Here is a 24371-nt window from a genome sequence, read left to right as displayed (position 1 = left end):
AAGTGGAGCATACATCATGTACTGTTTTCAGGTAGAGGGAGGTGAGCATGGCATTACCGGTCAACTCTCAGAAATCCTTCCTGGGTGTGTACCTCTCCTTATCCCTGAGGTCCTCTGAGGGAGCAATGGAGCACTCCCCAGAGAGTTCACCTCTGCCATGTGGCTCAGGAATGCTGCCATGTCTCCAGAGGCAGTGCTGCGGTTAGCAGCGACTGCGAGGCCCCAGAACACCCTGCCAGACCCCCCCCCCCCAGGACACCCTGAAAGCCTCCAAGAACACCCTGCCACTCTCTCAGGACACCCTGACAGTCTCCCAGAGCACCCTGCCAGCCTGTCTCCCAGAACACCCTGCCAGCCTTCCAGAACCCACAGGCACAATAGGCTTGCAAGGAGCTGCTGCCAGGTGTCCTGTTGGCTTCCTGCCTCTCTGGAAAGCACCGTAGAACACTCATCACCTCCCGTGTTCCACCTCAGTCCACCGAGGAGACTTTTATAGGGTGGCCTAGGAAAGTGCCCACAGCTGTGTGGCATCGGCTTCCCAGTGGCAGCTTATTCGTCATCTCTGCTATCATCTGGCCTCTCTTGTTTTGGTCACAATACCCTGGGTGGCAGGATATTGGCTTTGGCTTTCACTGTCTGTATAACTAACGAGCGATAGGAATCTGCCAGCCTTGTCGGGTAACCTTCCATGACCCTCGTCTATTGTCTAGTGTTGAGCTCCCCTGGGCACCTGCTGACGGCCTCACTCCCAGATGAACGCACTAGGAGCAGTGTTGGAGCCAGAGTCCCAGCAGAAGCCAGGGTCACTGTGGACATACATGGAGACCAATTACATCTTTATTCTCCCTGACTTCTACCTGAGGTTAAGAAATGATATCAACCGCACAGCGATACCAACAGTCCCTGTGACTTTGCTACCAACCAAACGCATTATCACATCGTCATAGCTGGGACAGAGAGAGAGATGCTGTGTTCACTGTGACTCTGAAATCACACTGATGCTGCTAATACTTCCCTGGTAACCACAACCTAAGTCTTATTAATATATCTACAAAAGAACGTGCAGATTTTGTTACATAGCTTTTTAAAAAAATTATTTTGATGGCTGTATTTCAGCCTACTTAATGTTCTTTATTTTCCATGTATTTAATTTTAATGAACTAATTTTTTATTGAGCTGTCATATGGTCACTTGTAATGCATGAATTTATTATTTATTTGATTTCTTTAATTCATTAATCAATGTGTGTGTGTGTGTGTGTGTACAACTTGTGGGAGCTGGTTTTCTCCTGGAACTATGCGGGGCCCAGGCACCAAACATCATCACCCGCCTCCTCCCTCTTCTTGCTCTCCTGTCACATATGTGTACTGAAGCCTAAGTTGTACATATGAGAGACACATGCAGTGTTTATCTCCCCACGTCTAACTTATTGAGCCTAGTGCAGGCATCTCCAGCTCCATCTGTCTTCCTCCAGAGGTGAGGTGAGGATGTCGCTCTTCTTCCTGGCTGACTAGAGCTCCACTGCACGTATGTGCCACATGTGACTTCCAATCTGGTGACGGACACCCACACTGGCTATTGTGAACAGTACCGCAATGAGTACAGGTGTGTACATGTTCCTGGGCTGTGCTCAGACTCCTCAGAGACCTATCCAGGAATGGCACATCTGGGTCATGGTGTTGTGATTGCTGTCTGTTGATGAACCATAATACTGATTTCTATAGTATATAAACAAATTCTTTCTGAGCGAGATCTTGTCTATGTTGCCCAGGCTGGTCTTGAACTCACAGTTTTCTTACCTCTCTGCCTCTTAAGTGCTGTGTTTGCAAGTATGTGTCACTATGGCCAGAAGTAATGCACTGCCAGTGCTTGGACGGGTGTCCTTGGTCATGTATCCTTTCTGTCTCTCAGTTTTATTGTCCTTAAAGTGAGGGGTGAACCTGGGAGAGACTCTCCAAGGGTCATGACACACTGTGACCTCCTCACTTCCATCTGCCCTATCTGAGGGGCCGCATAGGGCAAACAAGAAACTGGGGTTTTTGCTCCTGCTTCCTGGCAGGTTATTTTAGCCTTCACAACATCACAGAGACCTTCTAGGGATTTGTATGGGAACTATGTAAAGATCATCTACAGATATGTCTTCCATGAAGAACCAGAAACTATCTAAATATTCAAGAATAGATTGACTAAATTATCTAAAGTATATTCACATGATGGAACAGTGACAGCTGGAAATAACATCACGGAATTATGATATGAAAAAAGCAGTTGTTCTAAACAGTTAAAAACACAGGGTGTAGCTCTGTGGACGCCACTTGCCTAGTATGCTTGAGATTCTGGGCTTGAGTCCCAGTACCACAAGCCATAAACCAAGCAACCAAGCAACCAAGCAACCAATCTCTCTCTCTCTCTCTCTCTTTCTCTCTCTCTCTCTCTCTCTCTCTCTCTCTCTCACACACACACACACACACACACACACGCTTCATCAAGTGATTAAAAACTCCAAAGAGATATATATGCAGCAAAAGCAGAGATAGCATAGGCCAACCTGGTTCTCCTTAAGTGGTAAAATAAAAATGATTTCTGTTTTCTTCTTCATGTTTTCTAGAATTTCTAGAACTCACATGCAGGGACAACCAGGGATGGTGGCACCCACTATTAATACCAGAACTCAGGAGGCAGAGGCATGTATGTCTTTGAGTTCAAGGCCGGCCTGGTCTACATGGAAAGACTCTGCCTCAAAGAAAGAAAGAAAGAAAAAGTAAGGGATACAGGAGAGAGAGAGAGAGAGAGAGAGAGAGAGAAAGGATGGATGTCAAATAAAATCTCTGTAAGTATCTTAGATGAAGCAACAGAGATACCATCATTGTTTTTGAGTTCCTCCCTGGTCAGGCTACCTAAGGCCCTGGGGCCAGGAGACTCCCAATCTTGGGTTCCTGTCACTCAGCTGAGCACTGGCTTCTTAGCCAGGGCCAGCGCCAGTGCATACAGGCCTGAAGTTTGAAGCTTGTCCCCCACAGCGTACCTCCAGGCTGGTGGCCTCCTCTGCCCACCAGGCTTCGAACTCTTTCTGCAGCTTGACCTTGGCTTTGTCCATGAGCAGTTGTAGGTGCTCTATCTCCACCTTCAGGGCTTTCAGGCGCGTGAATGTCATTTTGTACCTGTGGTGGGACCAGAGAAGCTGTAGCCTGCTCACGCCCTGAAGTTGCCAGCACAGCGTGGGGGAGTGTGAGGCTTTAAGTGAAGACAACCTGTGCCTCAGAGGCCTGACAGAGCCCTGCTGCTTGGAAGGGAGATCCGCCAGGAGGCTGCCAAGGCTAGAGCATGACTCTAAGTGTTGAGACCAGCAGAGAGCTCAGACTGGGTCGTCTTTCATTCAGGGGGCACGTGGGGATCCCCTCCAAGAACAAGAACTCCTTTTCATCGGATGTGTACTGAGAAGAAGTGTGACAGTTGCTCTTCAACGTCAACTTGGCGAGATTGTGAGTCACCTATAGGAGATGGATCTCTGCAAGCAGCCGTGAGGCTGTTTCCAGAGCGCTTTAACCGAGCGGGGCTGACGCACCCCGAACACAGGCAGCACCGGCACAGGGACTTGAACTGAATACAGGGCAAGTTGAGCGCCGGCATCCATCCATCTTTGCTCTCCGGCTACAGAGTGTGTCACCAGCAGCCCTGTGTTCCTGCCCGTGCCTTCCCTGCCCTGACGGATGGTACCTTCAGACTGTGAGCAGAAATGAACTCTTTCCTTAGCTGCATCTGCAGCTGGTGTTCATAGCAGTGAGAGAGTCAACTAATACGAGGGGTGGAAGGACAACTGGGGACAATGCGAAGAGCGCTGCCAGATGGCACACAGGTTTGGGAGGCAACAGCACTTGGGTTTTTGCTGTGAAGCTGTGAGGGAGTGGGGCGCTGGGTACTGTCATTGCTCGTGTCTGTGTGTGTGTGTGTCTGGGTGTATGTTTGTGTGCGTGTGTGTATGTATCTGTATATGTGTGTGTCTGTGTGTATCTGTGTGTATGTGTGTCTCTCTGTGTGTTTCTATGTATGTGTCTGTATGTATGTGTCTCTGTGTGTGTGGTGTGTGTGTCTGTGTGCCTCTGTGTGTGTGGTATCTATGTGTTTCTCTCTGTGTGTGTGGTGTGTGTATGTATCTGTATATATGTGTGTCTGTGTGTATCTCTGTGTGTTTCTGTGTATGTGTCTGTATGTGTGTCTCTGTGGTGTGTGTGTGTGTGTGTGTGTGTACTGGGGAGGTTGCAGTCATGCCATCAGTAACTTGAAGCCCTGTTTTGGACCTCCAGATCCCAGCCCTGGCATGGAGAATAAATGAAAGAGCTGCGCTGCCTGACCAGGAAGCCTGCACTTCCTCACCCTGTAAGTAAAATGACCCCCACCGCTGTGATAGCTGGGTGAAGGTCTGAGGTTTTTCAAGACCCAGGGTAAACTTTGGTAAAGCTGTGGAGTCAGGCCCACCATGGGCCTGCTTCTTGGTCCCCCTAGAGCAGTGGCTCTCAACCTTCCTGGTGTGGGGACCGTTTAATACAGCTCCTCGTGTTGTGGTGACCCCCAACCATAAGATCATTTCCTTGATACTTCATAATCGTAATTTTGCTGCTGTTATGGATCATGAAGTAAATATGTCCAACATGTGACCCTTGCGAGGGTCGCGACCCACAGATTGAGAACCACTTGGCAGCCAGGATGGGACACTTGAGCACCCTCCCTTCCCAGGCCTCAGCCTTGCTTAAAGCCACGCCTCCCCTCTTCTGCTGTCTGAGGTTCCAGGCCAGACCCATTTCCTAAGAAAAGTTAAGAGCCTGGGGGCTCCAAGCAGTCCTGGAGGCCCTGGAGGCCCTTTGAGGTTGAGTCAGAGTGTGGTTCGGCAACAAACAAATGAAAACAGCTGACGTAACCCTACAGCTCACCTGCTCTTCTCCTCCTCCAGCTGCGCTCGCAGTTTCTCTTCCTGGGGGTCAGGCATGGCCGGTGTGACCACGTTCCGTGAGAGTCCTGGAGGAACAAGATGCCAGAGGGTTACAGTGACAAAGAAAGGCAGAAGGAAAAATGTGACAGGGCCAGTAACAGAGTTCAAGGGCATTCAAAGACGAAAGAGTCTCGGGAGTTCCTCTGGGGGCCTCTGGGTGGCAGCCTCAGCTTGGCTTCAGAATCACCCTCCTGTGTTCCTCTCAGCCCTGCTGTCTGTCAGTGGAGGGGATCTCCCCTCTCCATTCCTCTTCCCTGCACCCCTGTCTCCTGGGGTCCACAGGGAAGAGGCAAACCGCAATTCCGGGTTGGAGAAAGAGTCCTTCCCAGACCAAGAGCAGAGCCTGGCTCAGACTGCCCGCACAGCTGTGTCTGCACCGCTGAGCAACTCCACAGGCTCAGCACCCAGATTCTCCATCTCCACCCACATCAGGCTGAGGCTTTAGGCTGATCAATGGAGAAGGCAGGAATCTGCATCCTTTGTCATCAGAAACAGGACCAATGGCGATGCCTGGAGGAGGCCTGAGCTCTTCAGCGGGACTCACTGGTGGCTGTGACCTGGGCTGGCTGCTGACCCCCTATGTGTGGGTACCTGGCTGTAGGCTGGGGAGCCCCTCCCAGATCCTTTGCTAAACTTCTCAACCTCTTGGGGAGTCTGCAAGTATGGTGGAGCCACAAGGCCCTGCAGAGCCAGGGTCTCTCCCTCCCCCACTTCTCACCCCCCTTCCCCAGCACTACCTCCCTGCTGCACAGAATGAAGGCCTCCCCCTACTCTCCTGCTCTACCTCCTCCTGCTCCCTACCCTACCGCTGCCCTCAACACATGCCTCCCCCTGCGCAGAGTGAAGACCTCCCTCCACCTCCCCCCCACTCCTCCTGCTCTTTGCCCCATCACCCCTGCCCCCAGCGCATGCCCCTCCCCTGCCTCCCTGCCACCTCCCTCATCCCTGCCCCCAGCCCGTGCACTTTCTGAATAAGAACAGACGAAATCCTGATGGCAATTATTTGAGGCAAGCATCACTCTTGCATTATCGAGGAGGCTTAGGGGGGTTAATTTGCCAAGTCCTGTGGCTAAGTCCCCAATCCTGGGTGCAGATCCCCGTTTGTTTGGTAGCAAGGGTCCTGGATTCAAAACTCCTGGTAGAACACTTTGTTTTCTATTCATTTATTATTACGTGTGTGGGAGGTGCATTTGCGTCATGACATGCATATAAAGGCGGGGGACAATTCTGTGGGGACTGTTCTCTCCACCGCTTCCACCCGGGTTCCAGGGATCCAACTGAGACCTGGGTACCAAAGGCTTCACCCACTGAGCCATCTCACCAACTCCAAGGTTTCTGAGGGATGACCACTAGCTTTGTGTCCACAGACTTGAGGGATGACCGTTAGTTTTCTGTCCACGGACTCGCAGAGGCTGGCAGCTCGGTGCTGTGCAGGAGAACACCTTTCACGGGCCGCAGCTATTTCCACGAGCTTTGAGCAGAGACTGTCCCCGCTAATGTCCTCTTTCATCTCCACACAGGCGCTTTGGAGCAGCACTGAACGTCTTTTCTATTGTGTGGGTCCTTTAAATATTCAGCAGCACCACTACAGGAGACTGGAGTCTCATTCGCAGGCTGACTTGCCCAGGTCTTTGTGTGTGGGTTCAGCGACCTTATTATTGCCTAATTATCTCATTTAAAAAAGCAGAGAGCTGGTATAATATCTAATCTAGGGCGAGAGGTGCAGGGTGGAAAAGGGCTCCTTCCAGCTTTTAAATATATACTTTCAGGCCAGGGAGATAGCTCAGTGGGGAAAGCACTTGGCATGAACCTCGAGAGGACCTGAGTGTGAATTGCCCGGACCCCTGGAAAGCTGGGTGCAGTGGGGTGCATCAGTAGTCCCAGTGCTCCTGGGCAATATGGGAGCTGAAGATGGGAGAGTGGCTGGTGGCTCACTGTCCAGCTAGCCTGGCACCCACAGCAGCGAACAAAAAGAGGGACCTTGTCTCCAATGAGGTGGAAAGAAAGGACACTCAAGTTTGTTCTCCAACCTCCATTAGTATACTGGGCATGTACCTACACACACCCACATAAAGCACACAAGTGGGCGCACACACACACACACACACACACACACACACACACACACAGTGTTCTCAGTTGGACACATGTTGGCTCTCATGTGTATGTGCATTCTCAGATGGACATGGTGGCACACCCTTGTAATCCCATCACTTGGAGGCTGAGGCAGGAGGACTAAAAGTTCGAGGCCATCCTGGGCTACATTTATTGACTGCCCTCTCTCTGAAATGCTGAGCCAGGTTCGCTAGGCACATGACTAGATCCTCTAGGCACAGCAAAGTCCCCAGACTAACCACGCAGGGCAGGAATGGCCACCTCATTGCAGTCAGACTTCTTGTTCATAAATAAGCGCAAGTTTTTGTCCTGGTTCCAAGGAGCTGGCTGTTTGTACCGGCTCTCTCCATCCAGGCCTGTAGGCCCTGTGCTAAGCCTGTGGTTGGTTGAAAGCCTTTCATGCTTTTTATAAAGTGGCTGTCCCAACGTATCCTGTCTCAGCTGGCTGACCCTTTGATCCCATCTCCAGCACTTCCCACACCGGGAGTCTGGGCTGCAGAGAGGTCCTCCACCTGCCAAGTTATTACTCTCTTCTTTTCCTCTTTACCACTTTATTGACACATGGACACCTATGCTAAGTGGTCACTAGTCTGTCTTTTATCTTTGTGGAACCAATTACCCTCTCCTCCTTGCGCTAAGTAAGCAGATACTGCCTGTCATCTCAGCTGAAGATGACACTGGCAGACTGTGGGAACATTTCATCAGCTTTATGAGGCTGAATGCTGGTCTTCATTACCCAGGATCCTCCCTGACCTCCAAGTCACAGGTGCACGGAGCCTCGGAGTTGGGAAGTGGAGCCCTTCTGTTGTCTGCATCTTTCCCTGGAGCCTTGTTTAGAGGCTGTGTACAGGGCACACTGGATTCCACGTTTATTTGATGGCCCTCTCTCTCTGAAAAATGGCAGGTGTGAAACGGGGAAGGTGGCATTTAACACCAAATGACAGTGGGCCTTTAAATGGCCAAGACACTGCCTTCCCTAGAATTCCACAGACACCCTGTCTTGCAGCCTGCTGACACGGAACTCTGCCTCATCTCCCCTCTTTCAACACCTTTGGACCCGCACCAAGGGCACACAAGGGATTCAGTGACAGCCTGCTCTTGGGTGATGGCTGGGGTATCAGAACCAGCAGAGGGGCTGTGGGAGGAGGGTGGACGAAGGGCTCTGGTGGACTGACGACTGTGAGGGTAAGAGGAGATGAAGGGGACTGAGTCCCAACATGCATTCACAGCCTTACCCTACAGTACGGTGTGTGTGTGGTGGTTTCTATAGGTGCGCTGCATGTGTGTGGGATGTCCAGGCGCTGTAGGTTAGAGGGAGCATTTTCAATGCATCTGACACAGAATAGAGGGTGATATCAGCTACCTCTGGTGCAGTTGTGGGGTCTAGAGCAATGTGTGCCCTGTCATCACATCCACTCTGGACCAAGGGTCAGCAGGCTAGGGGAAGTGTACAATGCCATGGGGCTACCTAGGAGCTCTGGCCCTTCCTTCATTTGCTTAACAAATGTTTATGTATTGTTAGTGTGTGTGTGTGTGTGTGTGTGTGTGTGTGTGTGTGTGTTTTCGAGAGCATATGTGTGGAGGTCAGAGGGCAACATTGTGGAATCAATTCTCTCAGGTGGTCAGACTTGAACCTCAATCAACAACAACAACAAAATTAGATCTACAACATAGTACAGTAGGTTGAAAGATAGAGCTGAATGAAAATGCTGAGAGTGTGGAGGGCTGCCGTGGGTGGCCTTTGGGACAGGGGACAACAGGACAGAGATTTGCAGAAATAAGGGGACTGAGAGACATGTGAAGGTCTCAAGGCATCAGCTGTTTGGGGCCTATGAGGAGCTACGAGAAGGCCTGTGAGCTTGGAGGAGTTGGTGAGGCAAAGAACAGTAGGAGCTGACTGATGTCAGAGAGGAAACTGAGGCAGAGTGTGTTTTAGGTCCCTTTAGGACTGTGAGACGCTGAGGGGATAACAGCAGGGGTGGGGGTGGGGAGGAGGTGTGGCTTGATCTAGTCCTTTGTGATTGATCTGAAACAAAAGTTATTCAGCAATGAAGCAAATGTGGGACGGTGCCAGGGTTCTCTAAGCTTGCTGAAAGGGAAAGAGGGCTGGGACAAGGGACCTGGGGCAGCTGGCAGCTGAAGGCACAGCTACCCACAATGTCCCAGATGGGCTGGCGGCCAAAGGTGATGCTTGTTTTGTAGACTGCACAGTGACCCACCAGGAGACAGGAGCCAGCTCTGTGAAGAGGAGCCTGGGCTGAGAAGTCAAAGGGAGGCAAGTGAAAACAGATGAGCAAGGACAGGGGGAGAAGAGAAAGGGGACTTGGGCTTGTGGGTCTTTGTTCCCAGTGGTACCCTTGCCATGGGCAGAAGCCCCGATCACCTGACAGGAGGCACAGGGGGAGCCATCCTTTCAAAGACAGGATTCTGTCTGGAACAGCAGCCCAGCAGGGGTTAGCCTGTGAGGTCACTATCATGAAGAGCCAGCTCCAAAGCAACATAAAACAGCAAGAAGAAAGGGTTTAATTTTCCTCTGGTGGATGTCACACAAGGAGAAAGCCCCAAGAAGCTGGGTAGCAAACATCAAATCAGGAAGCCAGAGGTTGGGGCACTCAATCCCGGCATTGCTGGGGTGACCTGCCAAGACGTGGACCCTTCTGTGTAACTTGTTCTACTGTGGAGGTCTCTAGCTCCCCTTTCTCCTTCTCCCCGCTCCTCCCATTCCACACTCTACAGTTAGCTGATGCCTGAACTGTACCAAATCTCATTTCTCTGGTTCGGTGGCTCTCGACTGGGGCGCTCATTGAAATCACTTATGGAGCTTGTCAGAGCACAGCGGCAGCTGGGCCCTGATCCAGACCCGCTGAGTTCAGATTTGTCGGCGTGGTGCATGAAGATTCGGATGCCACCCCTCGCTAAGGAATCAGCTAAGGCCTTGGACCCTTTCACTGCACGCGCCTGTGCAAGTGTTCCTGGAGACTACAGGATCTGCATAGGGGATTGGAGAATGGTGTGTGGAGCTAGTATGTCCTCATAGCTCTGGTGCGTCCTGCAGATGTCCTGCTACAGCCTGAAAAGAGACGGGAGCTCAGGGATTTGCAGCTAGGAACACAAATTCCTGCAGTTGGCCTTCACAAGGCGCTTGGCAGAATCTAGGTAATGCTATCCACCATGTGACTCTAACACCTCACAGGTGTCACCTCAGGAAGTCTTCACAACTCCTGTTCCAGATGGGACTTGGCCTTGAGGAGGGGTGGGGTCTCTTCCCGGAACGCTGCAGATAAGCAGAGCTAGGCTGGCATGCCAGCTCTGTCTAGTTTCAAAGCTGGAGTCTCTTGTTCTGCAAGCAATTGCAGCGGTGAAGGCAGCCAAAGGCAGCTCGCCGGTCTGTACTGACTCACCCTAAGCGGGTGCAGGGGATGCTGTTTCCCGGGAGTGACTTTCAGATCTGCAGCAGGGCTGAAGCGAAGCCGTAGTCTACTGCCTTGTGAGGACTGCCCTTTCCTAACCAAGGACGACCACCTGTGCCGAGCTCCCACTGTGCACAGCTTACCCGCTCAGTAGGGAGTCTGCCACAAAGTAGGTCATTCCACAGGACCTCCGGGAGCAACCTATGCCATCTTCTTGACCATCCTAGAGGTCCTCAGTCAGGCAACACTGATCATTCCAACCATGTTGTGAAGCTGGGAAGGGCCCTTTGGGTTTCCATACGGTATGGGTTGTGGAGCCTAAAATAGTTCTCACTTGGCCAAGACTCAGCATGGGAGGAGGCAGTACAATCCTGCCAGACAGGGTATCAGAGCAACCAGGCATTTCCTTAGCTCCCTGTGAATTCTTTCAACACCCACTCTGGGTCTCCTCGGACTAAACTGCCTAACATAGCCATAGATGACTCAACTTCATCTTGTTTGAGGAGTCAAAGTGTCTACTCTTATGGAGATTAATGGCTCAATCACCGCAATGGTCAGCAATCGTCTGGCTTCCCAATTAGAGCATTTCCTGTGTCCCGGCTCACATTTATTGTCAGCTGGAGTCGTCATCCTGATGGGTGCTCAGTGCAATTATCCATCTTGGCGCTGGCTTTGTGGAGCACCTTAGCCGCACACCCTCTGTGTGAACGCTATTCCTCTCTTCTACCCCGGAATGTTGCTGCTGCCTCGAATCACCTGCCTGGCGCTCTTCCCATTCCTCATGGTGTTCCCTGAGGAAGGCTTGCCATAGCGTGGGACAGTGTGCTCAGAGTCAACGAGCAGCACGAGGGAGTCCCTTGGGATGCTCCATACTCAGGAAGGACATTCCTTATAGTTCTGAGCGCACAGCTGTCTGTAACTCCAGATACCTTCTGCTGGCCTCCTCGGACATTACACTCACATAGCCGCACACAGACACACATACGCGCACATAATTAAAACTACTAAAATGAATCTTAAAAACCCTTTCTCCTGCCCTTTCAGTGTTATGGACCCACAGTGACACATGGCTTCCCAGAAGGAGATAAGTAAGAACTGGACAGCCTGAGAACCTGTTACCTCTTTAAAACCAGCAGGATCTAGTTATCATGCCTGCTGTGTTGTCAGGGCATGCAGGTCTTGGGGCAGCATGCTTTCCCTATGTCAGAGGGAGTGCCTCAGGCCTTCTCACCGATGAAGATCTGAGTGGCACTGACAAGTAGCATTGGCCAATCCCTCGACTGGTGTAGTTGGGAAGGTTAAAGGTTTTTAGGAATTGAGTTGAGGAATCTTAATAAAGCTGTTTCTTGTTACTGTGGTTTATTTGGCAATCATGTATCACACAGTGGAGCCATAAATGAGCTCCAAGCTGGACCACACTGCAGAAATGGCGCATTATCAGAAGAGTTGGAGCTGGCTGAGCAGCCATGACTCTCATGTAACCTCAGATAAGGACAGAGCAAGATGCCCTGGTGAGAAACTTTGAAAATAAAGAACTGTACATTTTCCTCCAGCCCGTGTCTTTGTGTGTATGTGTGTGTGTGTGTGTGTGTGTGTGTGTGTGTGTGTGTGTGTAGATGTGTTCCCTTTCATTAAATCCAGCAAGTAACGCTTGAAAGAGACCGATAGAAAGCTTGGAGGGTACCTTGTGGTCCAAGTGTGCCTGAAGAGAGAACACTAGAGTCATGGGAGATTTCAAGTCACCAATGTGTTGCTTCTGAAACTGAAGTTGGAAAGCGAGGTACACAGGGTGGGCCCGTGTGAACTGGTTTCAGTGCACCCATAGATCCTTTAGCACACTCCAGGAGACCAAGATCATTTATAATAAGGCTCCCTGGATGAAACAGGACCCCAGGAAAAGTAAACCAGGAGGAGGCCACTGCTGCCTGGAGGAGGCCACTGCTGCCTGGAGCTTTGTGATAGGCTCGTTTCTATTCCACTGACTTCTCACACTCACCTCGTTTTGCCCCGTCCCTTTCACCCCAGGGACCTGGCTGATGTAAAGGTGGGCTTCCTTAGACTGGTACCCTGCCTGGGCTCAGTCAGTTAACTGGGGGGAGGGAGAAGACAGAAGTCGAGACAGCCGAAGAGATGTCTCTGCAGGCACAGGACTTGACTGACATTCAAGTGTCTCTATGCATCCCTCTGTGTCTTCATGTTCCAGTTGCTCCTCCCACCCTTTGGGCCTAGGGGCAACAGCACTTTCTACCTTGCTGTCTGTTAGTACCCCTGGGTGCTAGGTTGACCCTTATGGCTTTGCTACACTCAAACCTTTCTGAATAGGCCTTTCTTCAGTTTTCTTCATAATGTCTAATACTGCCATCTACTTCTTGTCAGGACCATGGACACATCAGCTATACAACTGCCCAAATGAGAGCATTTGGATGTGCTGGTGGGAGCCATCTAGCGACCCCAAAGGAGGAAGCATCAGGTCACAGGCATGTCACAATAATTCCAGGTAAGGAACATTTATATCAACTGCTCTCCCCACCGATCCCTTCTTGTGGAGATGGAGCCTTACTGGGTGGAGCAAGGAAGGGAATTAGAGTGAGAGAAGCTGGCCACAGACACAGGGGCCTTAGCTGGGCTAAGACAGGGAGAAATAACTTTGGGAGAATTAATAGAACTACAGTTAAACATGCAATGACCCCCCCTTTTTCTTTTCTATTTTTGTATTTTTTTGAGACAGGGTTTCTCTGTCTGCCCTGGTTGTCCTCTGTAGACCAGGCTGACCTCAAACTCACAGAGCTCTCCCTGCCTCTGCCTCTTGAGTGCTGGGATAAGAGGAGTGCATCACCACCACCGAGGGACAATGACCTGTTTTAATTGTTTTTGTGAAGAACAATGAATGGCCAATTCAATTGTTACTCAGTTTCTGCTTGAAATAGAGAAGCCTCCTATAAGCATTTCAGAGATAGAGAGAGTGAAAGAGAGAGAGAGAGAGAGAGAGAGAGAATAGTGTTTTATTTGCATTCAACATCTCAGCATGCTATCTGCAGCCCACTAGAAATGACCACATGCTTGTGGACAAAAATGAGAACTGGCATATTTATGCTTTTACCTTTAGGTAAAGTGATCCTGACATATCCATAGTGCAGAGAATTAAAATGAATTTGAATAGGACTTGGATTCTGGCTTTATTATCAAATTAACCATCTTGGTGATTAAAAAAACCAATAATTTCTGTCTGAGTTCTGAACCCTTGGAACCTATCCTTTCTTGAGCTCTGGGGATTACCAGGAACTATTTCAACAAAGCTCAGAGTGTGGTACGAATGACGCTCTGTGTCACCGCTATATTTTGAAAACTCTAAATTATTTAATATAGTTGTTTCCATTCTTATTTCTTAATGAGCCATGGCGGAGTTTGCAGGAGCATCTTTGCAGCTTCCACCATCCACTTTCCCCCACATCCCCTCACAGATGCCATGATTCTGCTGTACGGCACCAGCCTGCTCATCACGGTTCACTTTCTCATTGTGTGTGTTCAGTGTTCCTTAAGATTCATAGAGCAGTGGAAGGCCACAAATGCGTAATTATATGTGCGGCACCAATTGGACTTGATGGATGAGGAAAAAAAAGATACGAAGTTGTGTGGGTTGGGAAGCAGGGTGTCTCTGGGAGGGGTTGGGGGAGAGAATGAATACAGTCAAAAGTCACTGTGTAAAATTCTCAAAGATCTAGTTAACAACAACAACAGAGCAGGGCTGGTGAGATGGTTTAAGTGGGTAAAGCATGTGCTACGTAAGTACGAGGACCTGAGTTCAAATCCACAGAACCACACAGAACCAGACGTGGCAGCACACATTTTTAAGCCCAGCACGGCTATGGTGAGGTGGGAAGCAGAGATGGAGGACTCCCTGATAGCTGGTGGATGAGCTAGCCTGGAGAGTGCAGCGGCAAACAAGACGCCTTTTCTCAAACAAGGTGGACGGTGAGGTCCAAAGCCTGAGGTGGTCTTCTGCCCTCCATATGTGCATTGTGGCATGTTCTGTAACATACGTGTGCCTACTCACACAGATGGGCACACACATATACACACATACAGACACACATATACAAAGATTTTTTTTGAAAAATCACAAAACAATTTCTTGACCAAGAAAGAAGTTTCACAGGTGTCTCCTTCATAAATGTTTGGGGGACTGGATACCCAGACACAGGTTTTAAGCCTGCAATGAAATGTAAATGCCTTCCATGCTTCACTAATAAATAGCACTAAAAACTGGGAACTACACAAAAGGACACCATTTCTGGAGCTCAACATTGCTCCACAGTTCTTTCAGTCACGACTGCATGTCTGAGGGTTTGTTGTTGTTTCATTCTATGAATAAAGCAGCCCTAGCTCGTTTCTCTGCTGCCGGGCTGGAGACCTCTGGGCTTTCGGGTTTCGGGTTAGTTGGTTGGCTTGTTTGTCCACTGCGAGGACGGTGCTGGGCTGAGCGTCTCCCTGGACTCATCTGTGACATCATGTCGAGTGCACAGTTGTAGGAGGAGTGTGGAACTGTCTGGAAGTAAGGTTTGGTTCCCTCTGTACCAAATGTTACCAGATCTCCCCAAACGATGTTTATAGAGTTTAAACATGAAACCCTCGTCTCCCTGCTTCTCCTTGTCTCCACCCATCCCCTCTCCTCCATCTTTCATTTTTCTCTCTTTCCTGAGCTTTCTCTCCTTCCTCCCTTCCCCCTCCCACTGAATAGGCCCTGTTCTGTGGAAAGTTACTGCTGTGCACTGTGTCTTGGGTAAGTACCTGGCTCTTGACAACAACTTCCTCACTGCTCCCTGAATATAAATCAGTATTTTCAAAACAACAGCTAAAGAATTTTCTTAAAAAAAGGTTTTGAGGCACAGCCCTGCTATGTAGACCTAGATGTCCTGGAACTTGCTCTGTGAGCCACATGAACACACAGAATGCTGGTTTTCTGTTAACAGGTCCTTGGCTTACCATCAACTCTTCAGGGAGGTTGAGAAAGGCTTTCCTAGCTCTGTGATACATGGGTGGGGCTTTCTCAGCCCTAGATCTATGTATCACAAATGGCAACATTTTTTTTTTTTAATGGGAAGGAATAGACATACGGAAGAGCCAGCTGTAATATGTTCTAGGCTAGAAGGTGCAGTCGAGTGGCTACTGTTTTATTTTCTAGATGCTTGATGAAGTGTCTAATTAATCCAAATGAGCACATGCAAGGTCGATATTAGCGGAAAAGATGGTATGGGCAACTAGCAACTCCATCGGGAGCAATGCAGTGCTCAGAGGACCACAAGACCCTTCCTGGGGCTCTATAGTGTTCTTCAAGAAAGCATAATTGCCAGCGAGCAGATGTGGTGACTCCACCAGCTGTGTCAGTGGTGCCGACAGCTAGGAGCCTCAGTGGTGAGGGGGTGGTGCCCACTGCCTGAACATTTGTTTCCTTTTGTCCCCTGCCGTCACTGTCAGAGCTCATCATCATTTGCTCAGCACCTTCCGTGTCTATGTTGATCACGTTCACACACTGCTTGAAATGCAGGCCAGCTCACAGAGTGCTTTTCTGTTTCCCAGGGACAAGGAAAGGGATGCTCCAGAAGGCTGACAGACCAAGATCACAAGACCAGTAGATCACAGAGGTTTCATGCTTTTTGTCCTTCTGATCCTGATGTGAGATGGCCAACTTTGTGTGTCAACTTGACTGGGCTAAGATGGTTTGTAAAATGTCATTTCCCTATGAATCTGTGGAGGCGTTCCCAAGTGGACTGAGAAAAGAAGAGCCATCTTCTTCAGTGTAGGCCAGCATCATTGAGTCTGTTGAGGATGTACTGTAGAGATGTATAAGTCAGGCTAATTTGGTCTCAGTGCTTTGATGGGAGCATCTACCATCTTCCCATAGTCACCAGAGCTTCTGGTTCTCAGGTGTTAAAACTTAAACCAGAACTCACAGCACAGATGTCCCTGACTTCCAGCAATCGGGCTTGGATTGCTGGCGCCATATCACCCTGCTTTCCTGAGCTCCCTGCTCACAAAGGGATCCCGTGACTTCTTTGCCTTTGTGATCAGTCCCTCAATACCCTCTTCCTGTGCGTCAGAGTCTATCCTCTTGCTTTGCTCTCCGAGAGTCCTGACCAGCATACAGGGTGAGAGCCCTTTCCCTGGAGAAACTGCAGCTCAAGACTGCTGCTGAGCCAGACTTCATTCTCCACTGTCCTGGGAAGGATATCTGGATGGAGGCAGGAGACCAAAGGCACAGCCTTGGACAGTGGGTAGCAAAATGGCCTGAGGCCTTCGCACCCCCAGCCTTCATCTTGAGTCTGAAATTAAATTGTGGAATCCCAGTCACTCTACTTCACCTTGTATTCTTATACACACTGTAGACACGAATCCTCCTAAGTGAAGAGACTTTGTTGCATGACTCAGTGAATTCTCTGACTACTCTTAGAACCCCTGAGATGCTATATCATCTGGGGATGTTGTTTTCTTTAGATTCTTTGAAATTCCAAGGAGTCAACATCTCTCTCACTTGTTTCCAAGAGGATCGATGATCTGTAATTGATCCAAGCCCTCACATGTGTCCATACCACGGTGCCATGTATCCTAAGGACAGCTGCATTCACAGAGAGCCTGCTCTGGTGCTTGAGGGCCAAGAATAGCAAGGGAACCATTAGTTCACGCCATGAGCCATCAGCAAATGAAGCTAAGTCTCAGGGGCCGTGCTGGGAACTGGGCTATTAATTGGTATCAACATCTCACTTACAGATATTGGAATCCGAGCTCAGAGCCCCTTAGCTGCCTGGCACATTTGTAAAGCAAAACTATAATGCTATAGATCTCACTGGTGTGTCAACAGATGCTATGGGGACCCAGTGCTGTGTGTCTATCACTTGGCTCAGTGTTGTTTGTTTTTGTTTTGTTTTTGTGTTTGTTGACACAAGCTAGAACCATCTGAAAACAGGGACCTCTTAGACTGTCTTATAGGCAAATTGGTGGGACATTTTCTTGATTGTTGATTGATGTGAGAGCACTCAGCATGTGGCAGGTGCCACCTCTGGGCAGGTGGTCTCGTGTTGTTTAAGACACAGGTTGAACAAGTCATGGGGAGCAAGCCGGGGAGCAGAGTTCCTTCATGGCGTCTGCTTTGGTTTCTGCCTCTAGGTTTCTAGCTTGAGTTCCCTCTCTGGCTTCCCTTGGTTATGGACTGTGATCTGTGAGATCAACCCTCTCCTTCCCAATGTGCTTTGGACATCACAGCAACAACAAAACTAGCATGGACATGCTTTGTGTGATGGGTGCGGAAGAGGCTGAATTGTCATTTTCTAGAGGTACGTGCAGAACAGAGATGGGGAAAGGGCAGTGGTCTAACTTGAGAGTTTTCAATGAAGCCACAGGCAGAGGTTGTGTGAAATCTGTGGAACTTCCTGTGGACACAAACTTAACAGCAATTAGACCAGTTCCTCTGTGTGATCTCGGCTTGGGGACCATCATGGGACCCTGCTGCTTGCATGCAGGTTCTGTTCACTGTCACTAGTGATACACCTACTACCTTGGTCCCTCGAAGTCCATTGTCCACACTGCTGGGAAGCCCTTCATGTCTGCCTCAAGTAGTGCGTCGTCTCCATGGCTATGGGCTACCAGTCTCACCCTCAATCACACTGGGCACTCAGTGAGACCTCAAATCCGTGGGACCTAGATGATCTTAATCAAATGGAGCAAGCGGAAGCACTGGCTCTCTGAAGAACAGGGAGCCACAAGAGGTCACTGCAGGCGTTGAAGGAAGAGCTGGGGGGAAGGCAGTAAGGCAGAGACCAGCCCATGAAAGCCTTTCAACTGCCTCAAGGCCCTATGGGGGCACTGGGGAGTCATCTTAAAGAGCACACACTGGGCTGGTGATGATCCAAGGGCCGCCCATGTTGTTGAGGCTGGCAAGACGGGAGTGGGGCAGAGGGAGAAGGCCCCTGGAGGAGTAGAGGGGATCCCAGCTGTCTTTAGAATCTGCCAGTGGTGGGTGTCATTGGCTGTACTCACCACCACAGGTACAAAAGGAACAGTGGATGAAGCAAGCCCACAGCATTGGCAGAGAGTTGTCTTCAACAGGGGTTGGGTCGAGGGTAAGTGCCAGGTAAGTGCTCTCTCTCTCTCTCTCTTTCTCTCTCTCACAGACTGTCTCTGTGCCAAGTCTGTGAGTCTCTCAGGGAAATGATGGCACAAAGTAACTGAGTGATCACCTATCCCAAGAGCCAGGTGGTTTCACCCAGGTGGGCCCAGACAACCAGAGAGTTCTCCAGGGCCTGAGCAAAAGCTGGTGGAGAAAGCCAGCTCAGATAGGGAGCCAGCTCAGAACTGGGCCTGCTCTCCATACACGGCTTTCTAAATGAAGACTTCTAGGTGCTCGTGGCTCAACTGCCCTGGCCTGGGCAGGATTCTCAATGCAGGGCATAGGATTCTTCCTCATTTGTTACTGCTTATCCGCTCTACTGTGCACACAGCGTGCGCGCACACACACACACACCACACAAACCTTCAGCCTTACTCCACTTCATATTCTCTTCTGTGGTTATGGATCCTGGAAGCTCTTTAACCCTCAGCCCTGACCTAAGGTTTCCGTGATGAGTGCCATTCCTTGCGCTATGGCCCCAAAGCCCAGATGGCTGTCCTTCTTCCCTGACACACTTCTCTCCATGCTCAGGAGTGTCTTGCATTTTTAAAGTTCTGATCACAGTTGTTGTTAGGATTCTGATTGTGAGTAGAACGTGACCTAGGCCTTGACAGAATACTGCTCAAGAGGAGAGGTGAGGCCTCGGCTGGCACGTTCCCCGTGAAAGACTCTCCCACCTCCACGGCCCCACCCCCATGACTGTCAGGAAGCCGGGTACCTGGATCCCATTATCCTGGCTGCTCACATAAACACTTTTCTGTGAGTTATGCCTTGATGTCAGACCTCGCGCTTTTGTGGAGGGTCGATACAGGAATCATCTGGTTGAACAACACCGGGATGTCTTTTGTAAAACTGCAGTTGAAGACATCATTCAGTGTCACCCGGTGTGTCCTTTACATGAGGATCCACACGATAAATTCTGCCTTGTGTTTAGTTTCAGGAAGAAATTCTATTTCTGCAGATAAATTAGTTAGTGTGCTCCCAGCTGTCAGAAAATGAAAACTCAGGAATTCTGGGTGCTTCTTTTTGTTCTGCGGCTAGACAAGGGAGAGCCAAATTTATTGCCTGTGTGTGTAATTTGCTCAGCTGTGGGGTCCAAAAGCACTTACTCCTTCCACTTCTTTTAAATGGACTTATTTTATTTTATGTTCAAATGTCTCATTGTGCTTTTGCGAGATGTGTGGGTCTGGAAGCCGTCTGGGGAAGAATTCATTGGCCCATTGATTTGGCCTGTTTTCTGCTTATGCCGGCTGCTGGAGACACGAAGCTTAATTCCTCTGCACCCAGCTTTCAAGAAGCTCATGTTTTAATGCGGAGAATAGCTTGGAAATTATTAGTCATTATAAAACAAGGCTGGTGAGCTCAGAGACACACAAGACTGAGGAAAAACAAGACCCTGGGAGAAGACGCCAGGGGACCCTTCCTGGAGGGGGTCAAGGCTGAGCCAGCTTTGTGTATTGAAGGGAAAAGGACAGTGGATGGAAACAGGCAGCTCTGACTCTGGAAGTTCAAAGCTGACCTCTTCTTAATGTTTGTTCTCTTTCTTCTAGCTCGGCTAGAGACTCTCAGAGGGCAGGCCTTAGCTCTGCACCCCCCATATGGACATCAGGATGCCAGGCAATTTGCCCGGCGTGCTGCAGTATGGCACCTGGCCTAGCCTGAATCAACCAGGCTATCTGCTTTTGTATCTGTAACCATGTTGGGTCTCAGCTGTAATGTGTGTGGGGGTGGGGGAGGAGGGCAGTCCTGTGAGGCTCTGGGCTGGGGAGCAGAGAGGATAGAGCAGCCTTGCCTGAACATTGACATTGTTTCCCAGGTCCAAGGTAAAGACCGACTCTGGGTTGGCTGGATTCCCCACCTCACTGCTTATAATGAGCCAGTGGTATGAAGGATAGAGGAGAAATATTTACCTTTTGGGGATTTGTGAGCATTAAATAAGAAAATACACAGAGAGATATGCCGTGAAACTCCCCAGAGACATTGGCTGGTGGCCTCATCTGATCCACCAGCCATTGTACCTTCCCAGGTAGCAAGGACAATGCAGCTGTAACCACACTCTCAACTCTCCGAGTCACACCCATGTTAAAATGACATGCTGTCATTCCCAAGGCAGCCTGCAGGACCCAGGATCCCTCTCAGCCCATCAGTCATGTCTGTCGTTGATGTTCTTACAAGTGGCTATTGACGTGTGCTTCAGGGCTACCCCTAGATTTCTTAGGCTGCCACATCCAGGGCTCACAGGGCTCAATGCTATTCCTGCCTCGTGTCAAAATCTTCACGAGTTTCCGTGTCCATTGACTTTCAAAAAGACCAAGGCTGTGAGGCAGTCTGAGTGCTCTGGCATACTGTGGGCAGGCGGGATAAAAAGAGAGCCATGATCTGTATTTGTAGCCAGGGGAGGGAGGAGAAAATCTTGAGCACACACATGTGTATATGCATACACACATAGCCAGGGACTCATGCTTGTCTGTATGTGTTGTGTTAATAAAAGTAGTGATGTGAGGAAAAGCCCAAAAAACCCCATGTTGAGAAGATATGCCCCTTCCTTTAATGTAAATTCTCCCACCATAGCTGACTCTAAGCTGCGGTGTTGTGTCAGTAAGCTTGGACTTGAGGAAATGCAGAGCAGCCCTCACTGTGCAGACACCCCCACTTCCATAGCGACATGGGAGCTGCAGATAACCTCAAAAGCACAGATAATAATCAGCAAAGAAGGAAATTTAAGTGTCTGTTGAGTTTGTTTTAAAATATAATGCAACTCTAAACCTCCATCATTTGAATCTCAACATCAGCTGTGTTGAATAACAACACCCCATAGTCCCGACACGTCACCAGCCAGTTCTCGTGACATGGAATTAGCCACCTCTTGCACACCCGGGGGCATGGTTTTCTCTCATCAAGGCAATGTTCTCTTCTAAATGTTGCCTCTCACATCACCACTAAATCTATGTTTCTTGGGATCTATGTTTCTTGTCTTCATATGAATTTCCTTGGACACTCATCTGTTTTTCCATATAGAGATGTGTCCTAAGCAGGATGTCTGTGCCAGCCTTTCCTGCTTAGCTTTGCTTGGTTCCCACAGTACTCCCAAGCAGTCACTAACCACCCTCCATAGAAACCTAGGAACACACAGAAAGACTAATGGTGCATGCCTAAAATGGAGGGCGAGGCAAGGTGAAGAGGTGGAAGGAGGACAAACCAAAGACAGAGAAGCAGACATTGCCTACCTGGTCACTGCCTAACTCTTGCACTAGAAGCCCACATGACATGACAGCAGGCCACAGACCATGCCAACATGCTACGCGTGCTGCTTTATCTGTCCTAGCCTTTGACACAAGTGCCAGCTGCTGGTGAGGGTGGAGGAGAAAGCCTCCTTCACCCTCCTGTACTGGGGTCACATGGGGCCAAAGATATTAGACCACCTCCTAAGGCGCCTGGACAGCTACCCGGCTAACACAGCAGCAGGGAACTGCTAACATCTCTTCTCTAATTGGGATAATATGCTTTTAAACCAAATGGGTCTTTCTGAAGCTCTTAGACTTCTAGCCTGAGTACTCTCTGTTTGAAGTTTGCTGATGGCTTTCCGGCACAGCTGGCCCCACTGACCCTGACACCTGTGCAGGGTAGGAGGCACCAGTGAGGCAGACAGCGGGATTAAGGCACAGAATTTCTGCAAACATGCATAAAGGCTCCAACGGTACCTGCCCCAGTAGAAAGGACTAGACCAGGGAGGTGTTGGGATGGGGAGCGCGAAGGACACAGCAGCCCTTGCCTGCAAGTTATGGGCATGCGTTCGCAGGTCCAAGGTAAAACCTGGATTGAGCGGCATTTCCACTTTGGCATTACCTTTAATGAGTCAACAATATGAAAGCTAGAGAAGGCCCCTGTGTGAGGGATGACGTCAACCCAGCGACATGTCCGGTATGAACAAAGGACCCAGGTCAACTGACTGGCTTATCTTTCTAACAGAGGCTGTCCTGCCTTCCCGTGGTTCCCTGATGCAGATGGCATGGGAGGAATGTCAACTCTGGGCGTGTCAAGTCCTTGGCAGTGGATTGCAGGGGTGTGACCCCACCAAGACTGGCAAGGGGAGGCTCAGTGTCCAGGTAGGTAGTTTGGACCTATGTGTCCTGGCATTTCCACCTCATCAGTTGTCATTTCACATGATCGTTATTATTATTACTGATTTGGGCCATTCTCATGACATTAGGTTTCTGCTCTACTTCCCTTCCACGGGCCATGGGGACCAGGTCTCTTTAATTGCGTGTCATTGCAGGACCTACGCTATCACAAGGGGGAGCTGCTTGTTTATAAGATAAGTGATTTGAGTCCTGGCCAGCTGGAAAGAGAGGTGTTTTGTTTGTTGGTTTGTTTTTCTCAGAGATTTGTTCCACTTGCCTTCAGGAGAATGACACTATCCTCCGGGTACTTTTCTTGAGTCCCGAACCAAAAGAGACACTTCCTGCACCTGTCTGCCCCTGAAGGTCCCTTGGAAAATGTCCATGACCATGGGTTTAGTGTTGACATTATCAATGCACTGAAGTGAGTCAACCATTGTTGTAGGCTAGGAACCATAGGAATGTTCAGGGAGATCGGAGGCCATCATCTCATCTCAGCAAGCACCAGCCACAGGACCACAGTCAGGCCACTGAATCTCCCCCATCTGGAGGATGCCTCAGCCTCTTGTGAATGTGATGATGAAGAAAATACCTGGTGCCCACAGGACCACAGGCACTGATGGGCTGCTGTTTTTGCCATAAGTTGCCCTGTAGGATTAATCAGTCCTGCCTCTAGAAGCAGCAGGGTTCAGGCTGTCATGGGACAGGAAAGCTGGGAGGAAAAGGAAGCAGCCAAAAGGGGGTTTGAAAGCACCTAAGGTGAAAGTTGGCTTGCCCAGATAAGGTACACAGACCCCAACCCTTGCCTTCCTTCAGCTTCCAGCATGTTAAGGGCTTGTCATCTTCCTGGAATGGGTTGGGCCACTCCTACCTTCATCGTGAGGATGCTGCAGCACAGACCCATTCCTCATCCCAAGGGCTGTGCAGCGTACTCACCAAGGGCGACTTTCTGTAGGTGCCGCTGGGTGAGGGCTTCCTTCAGCTGACCTGTCAAAGACACGGAGAAAAACCATCAGAGAGTTTCCAACAGGCTGCAAGAAGACTTCACCTTAGGAGTACCTGCTGAACTGGGGCAGAGAAGAAAAAGGCCAGAATTGGGGAAACACTGGCAGGCACAGCTCCTACTGAGAACCCTTCTGCATACAGCCTGTGTTAGGAAGAAGAACACAGAGGCAGGAGTTGGCACATCAGCATGAATTTCACCTTGGGGTCAACCATCTTATGGTTTAATCATCTAAGCCTGTCATTCATAATCTTTTCTGGGGCCCTGGTCTCTTCAATAATTCTATTATTAATAAAGGAGGGAGGGAGGATGTGGTCTTTTAATAACTTATAAGACCCTCTCTTCAATCCAGTTCTTTTTTTTTAAGAGCTGTATGAAAAAAAGTTGATCACTGGGTATGAAGCACACATAACTCTGGGTCACATTAGTGAGGTTACAGTGTATAGACTGAGGTCAATGAGAGGGTCAGCAGAGTTCTGTGGAACTGGGGCGGCAATGTGCCATTTGTTCTGGGTGCTTCCCTTACAGGAAACATTTGCAAAACAGAAAATGCACAGTAGAGGGGTAAGGAGGTGGC

At 49.6% G+C, this 24371-nt stretch overlaps 1 protein-coding gene across 1 annotated transcript in view; it reads right to left on the bottom strand.

The window, feature by feature from the left end:
* The window catches only part of Kif6 (kinesin family member 6), a 288300-nt gene that overhangs the window by 16539 nt on the left and 247390 nt on the right, over positions 1-24371 (bottom strand). The window contains exons 16-18 of the mRNA XM_055614888.1: positions 23728-23778; positions 4929-5013; positions 3026-3161 (exon numbers count right to left, since the gene is read on the bottom strand). Coding sequence (XP_055470863.1) covers positions 3026-3161; positions 4929-5013; positions 23728-23778 — 272 coding nt within the window. The remainder of the gene's footprint in view (positions 1-3025; positions 3162-4928; positions 5014-23727; positions 23779-24371) is intronic.

The sequence above is a fragment of the Psammomys obesus genome, unplaced genomic scaffold, assembly GCF_907164565.1.
Source record: "Psammomys obesus unplaced genomic scaffold, mPsaObe1.curated_primary_1811, whole genome shotgun sequence".
Lineage (NCBI taxonomy): Eukaryota > Metazoa > Chordata > Mammalia > Rodentia > Muridae > Psammomys > Psammomys obesus.
The sequence above is the reverse complement of the archived record's forward strand: the minus strand, read 5'-3'. Positions and strand labels throughout refer to the sequence as shown.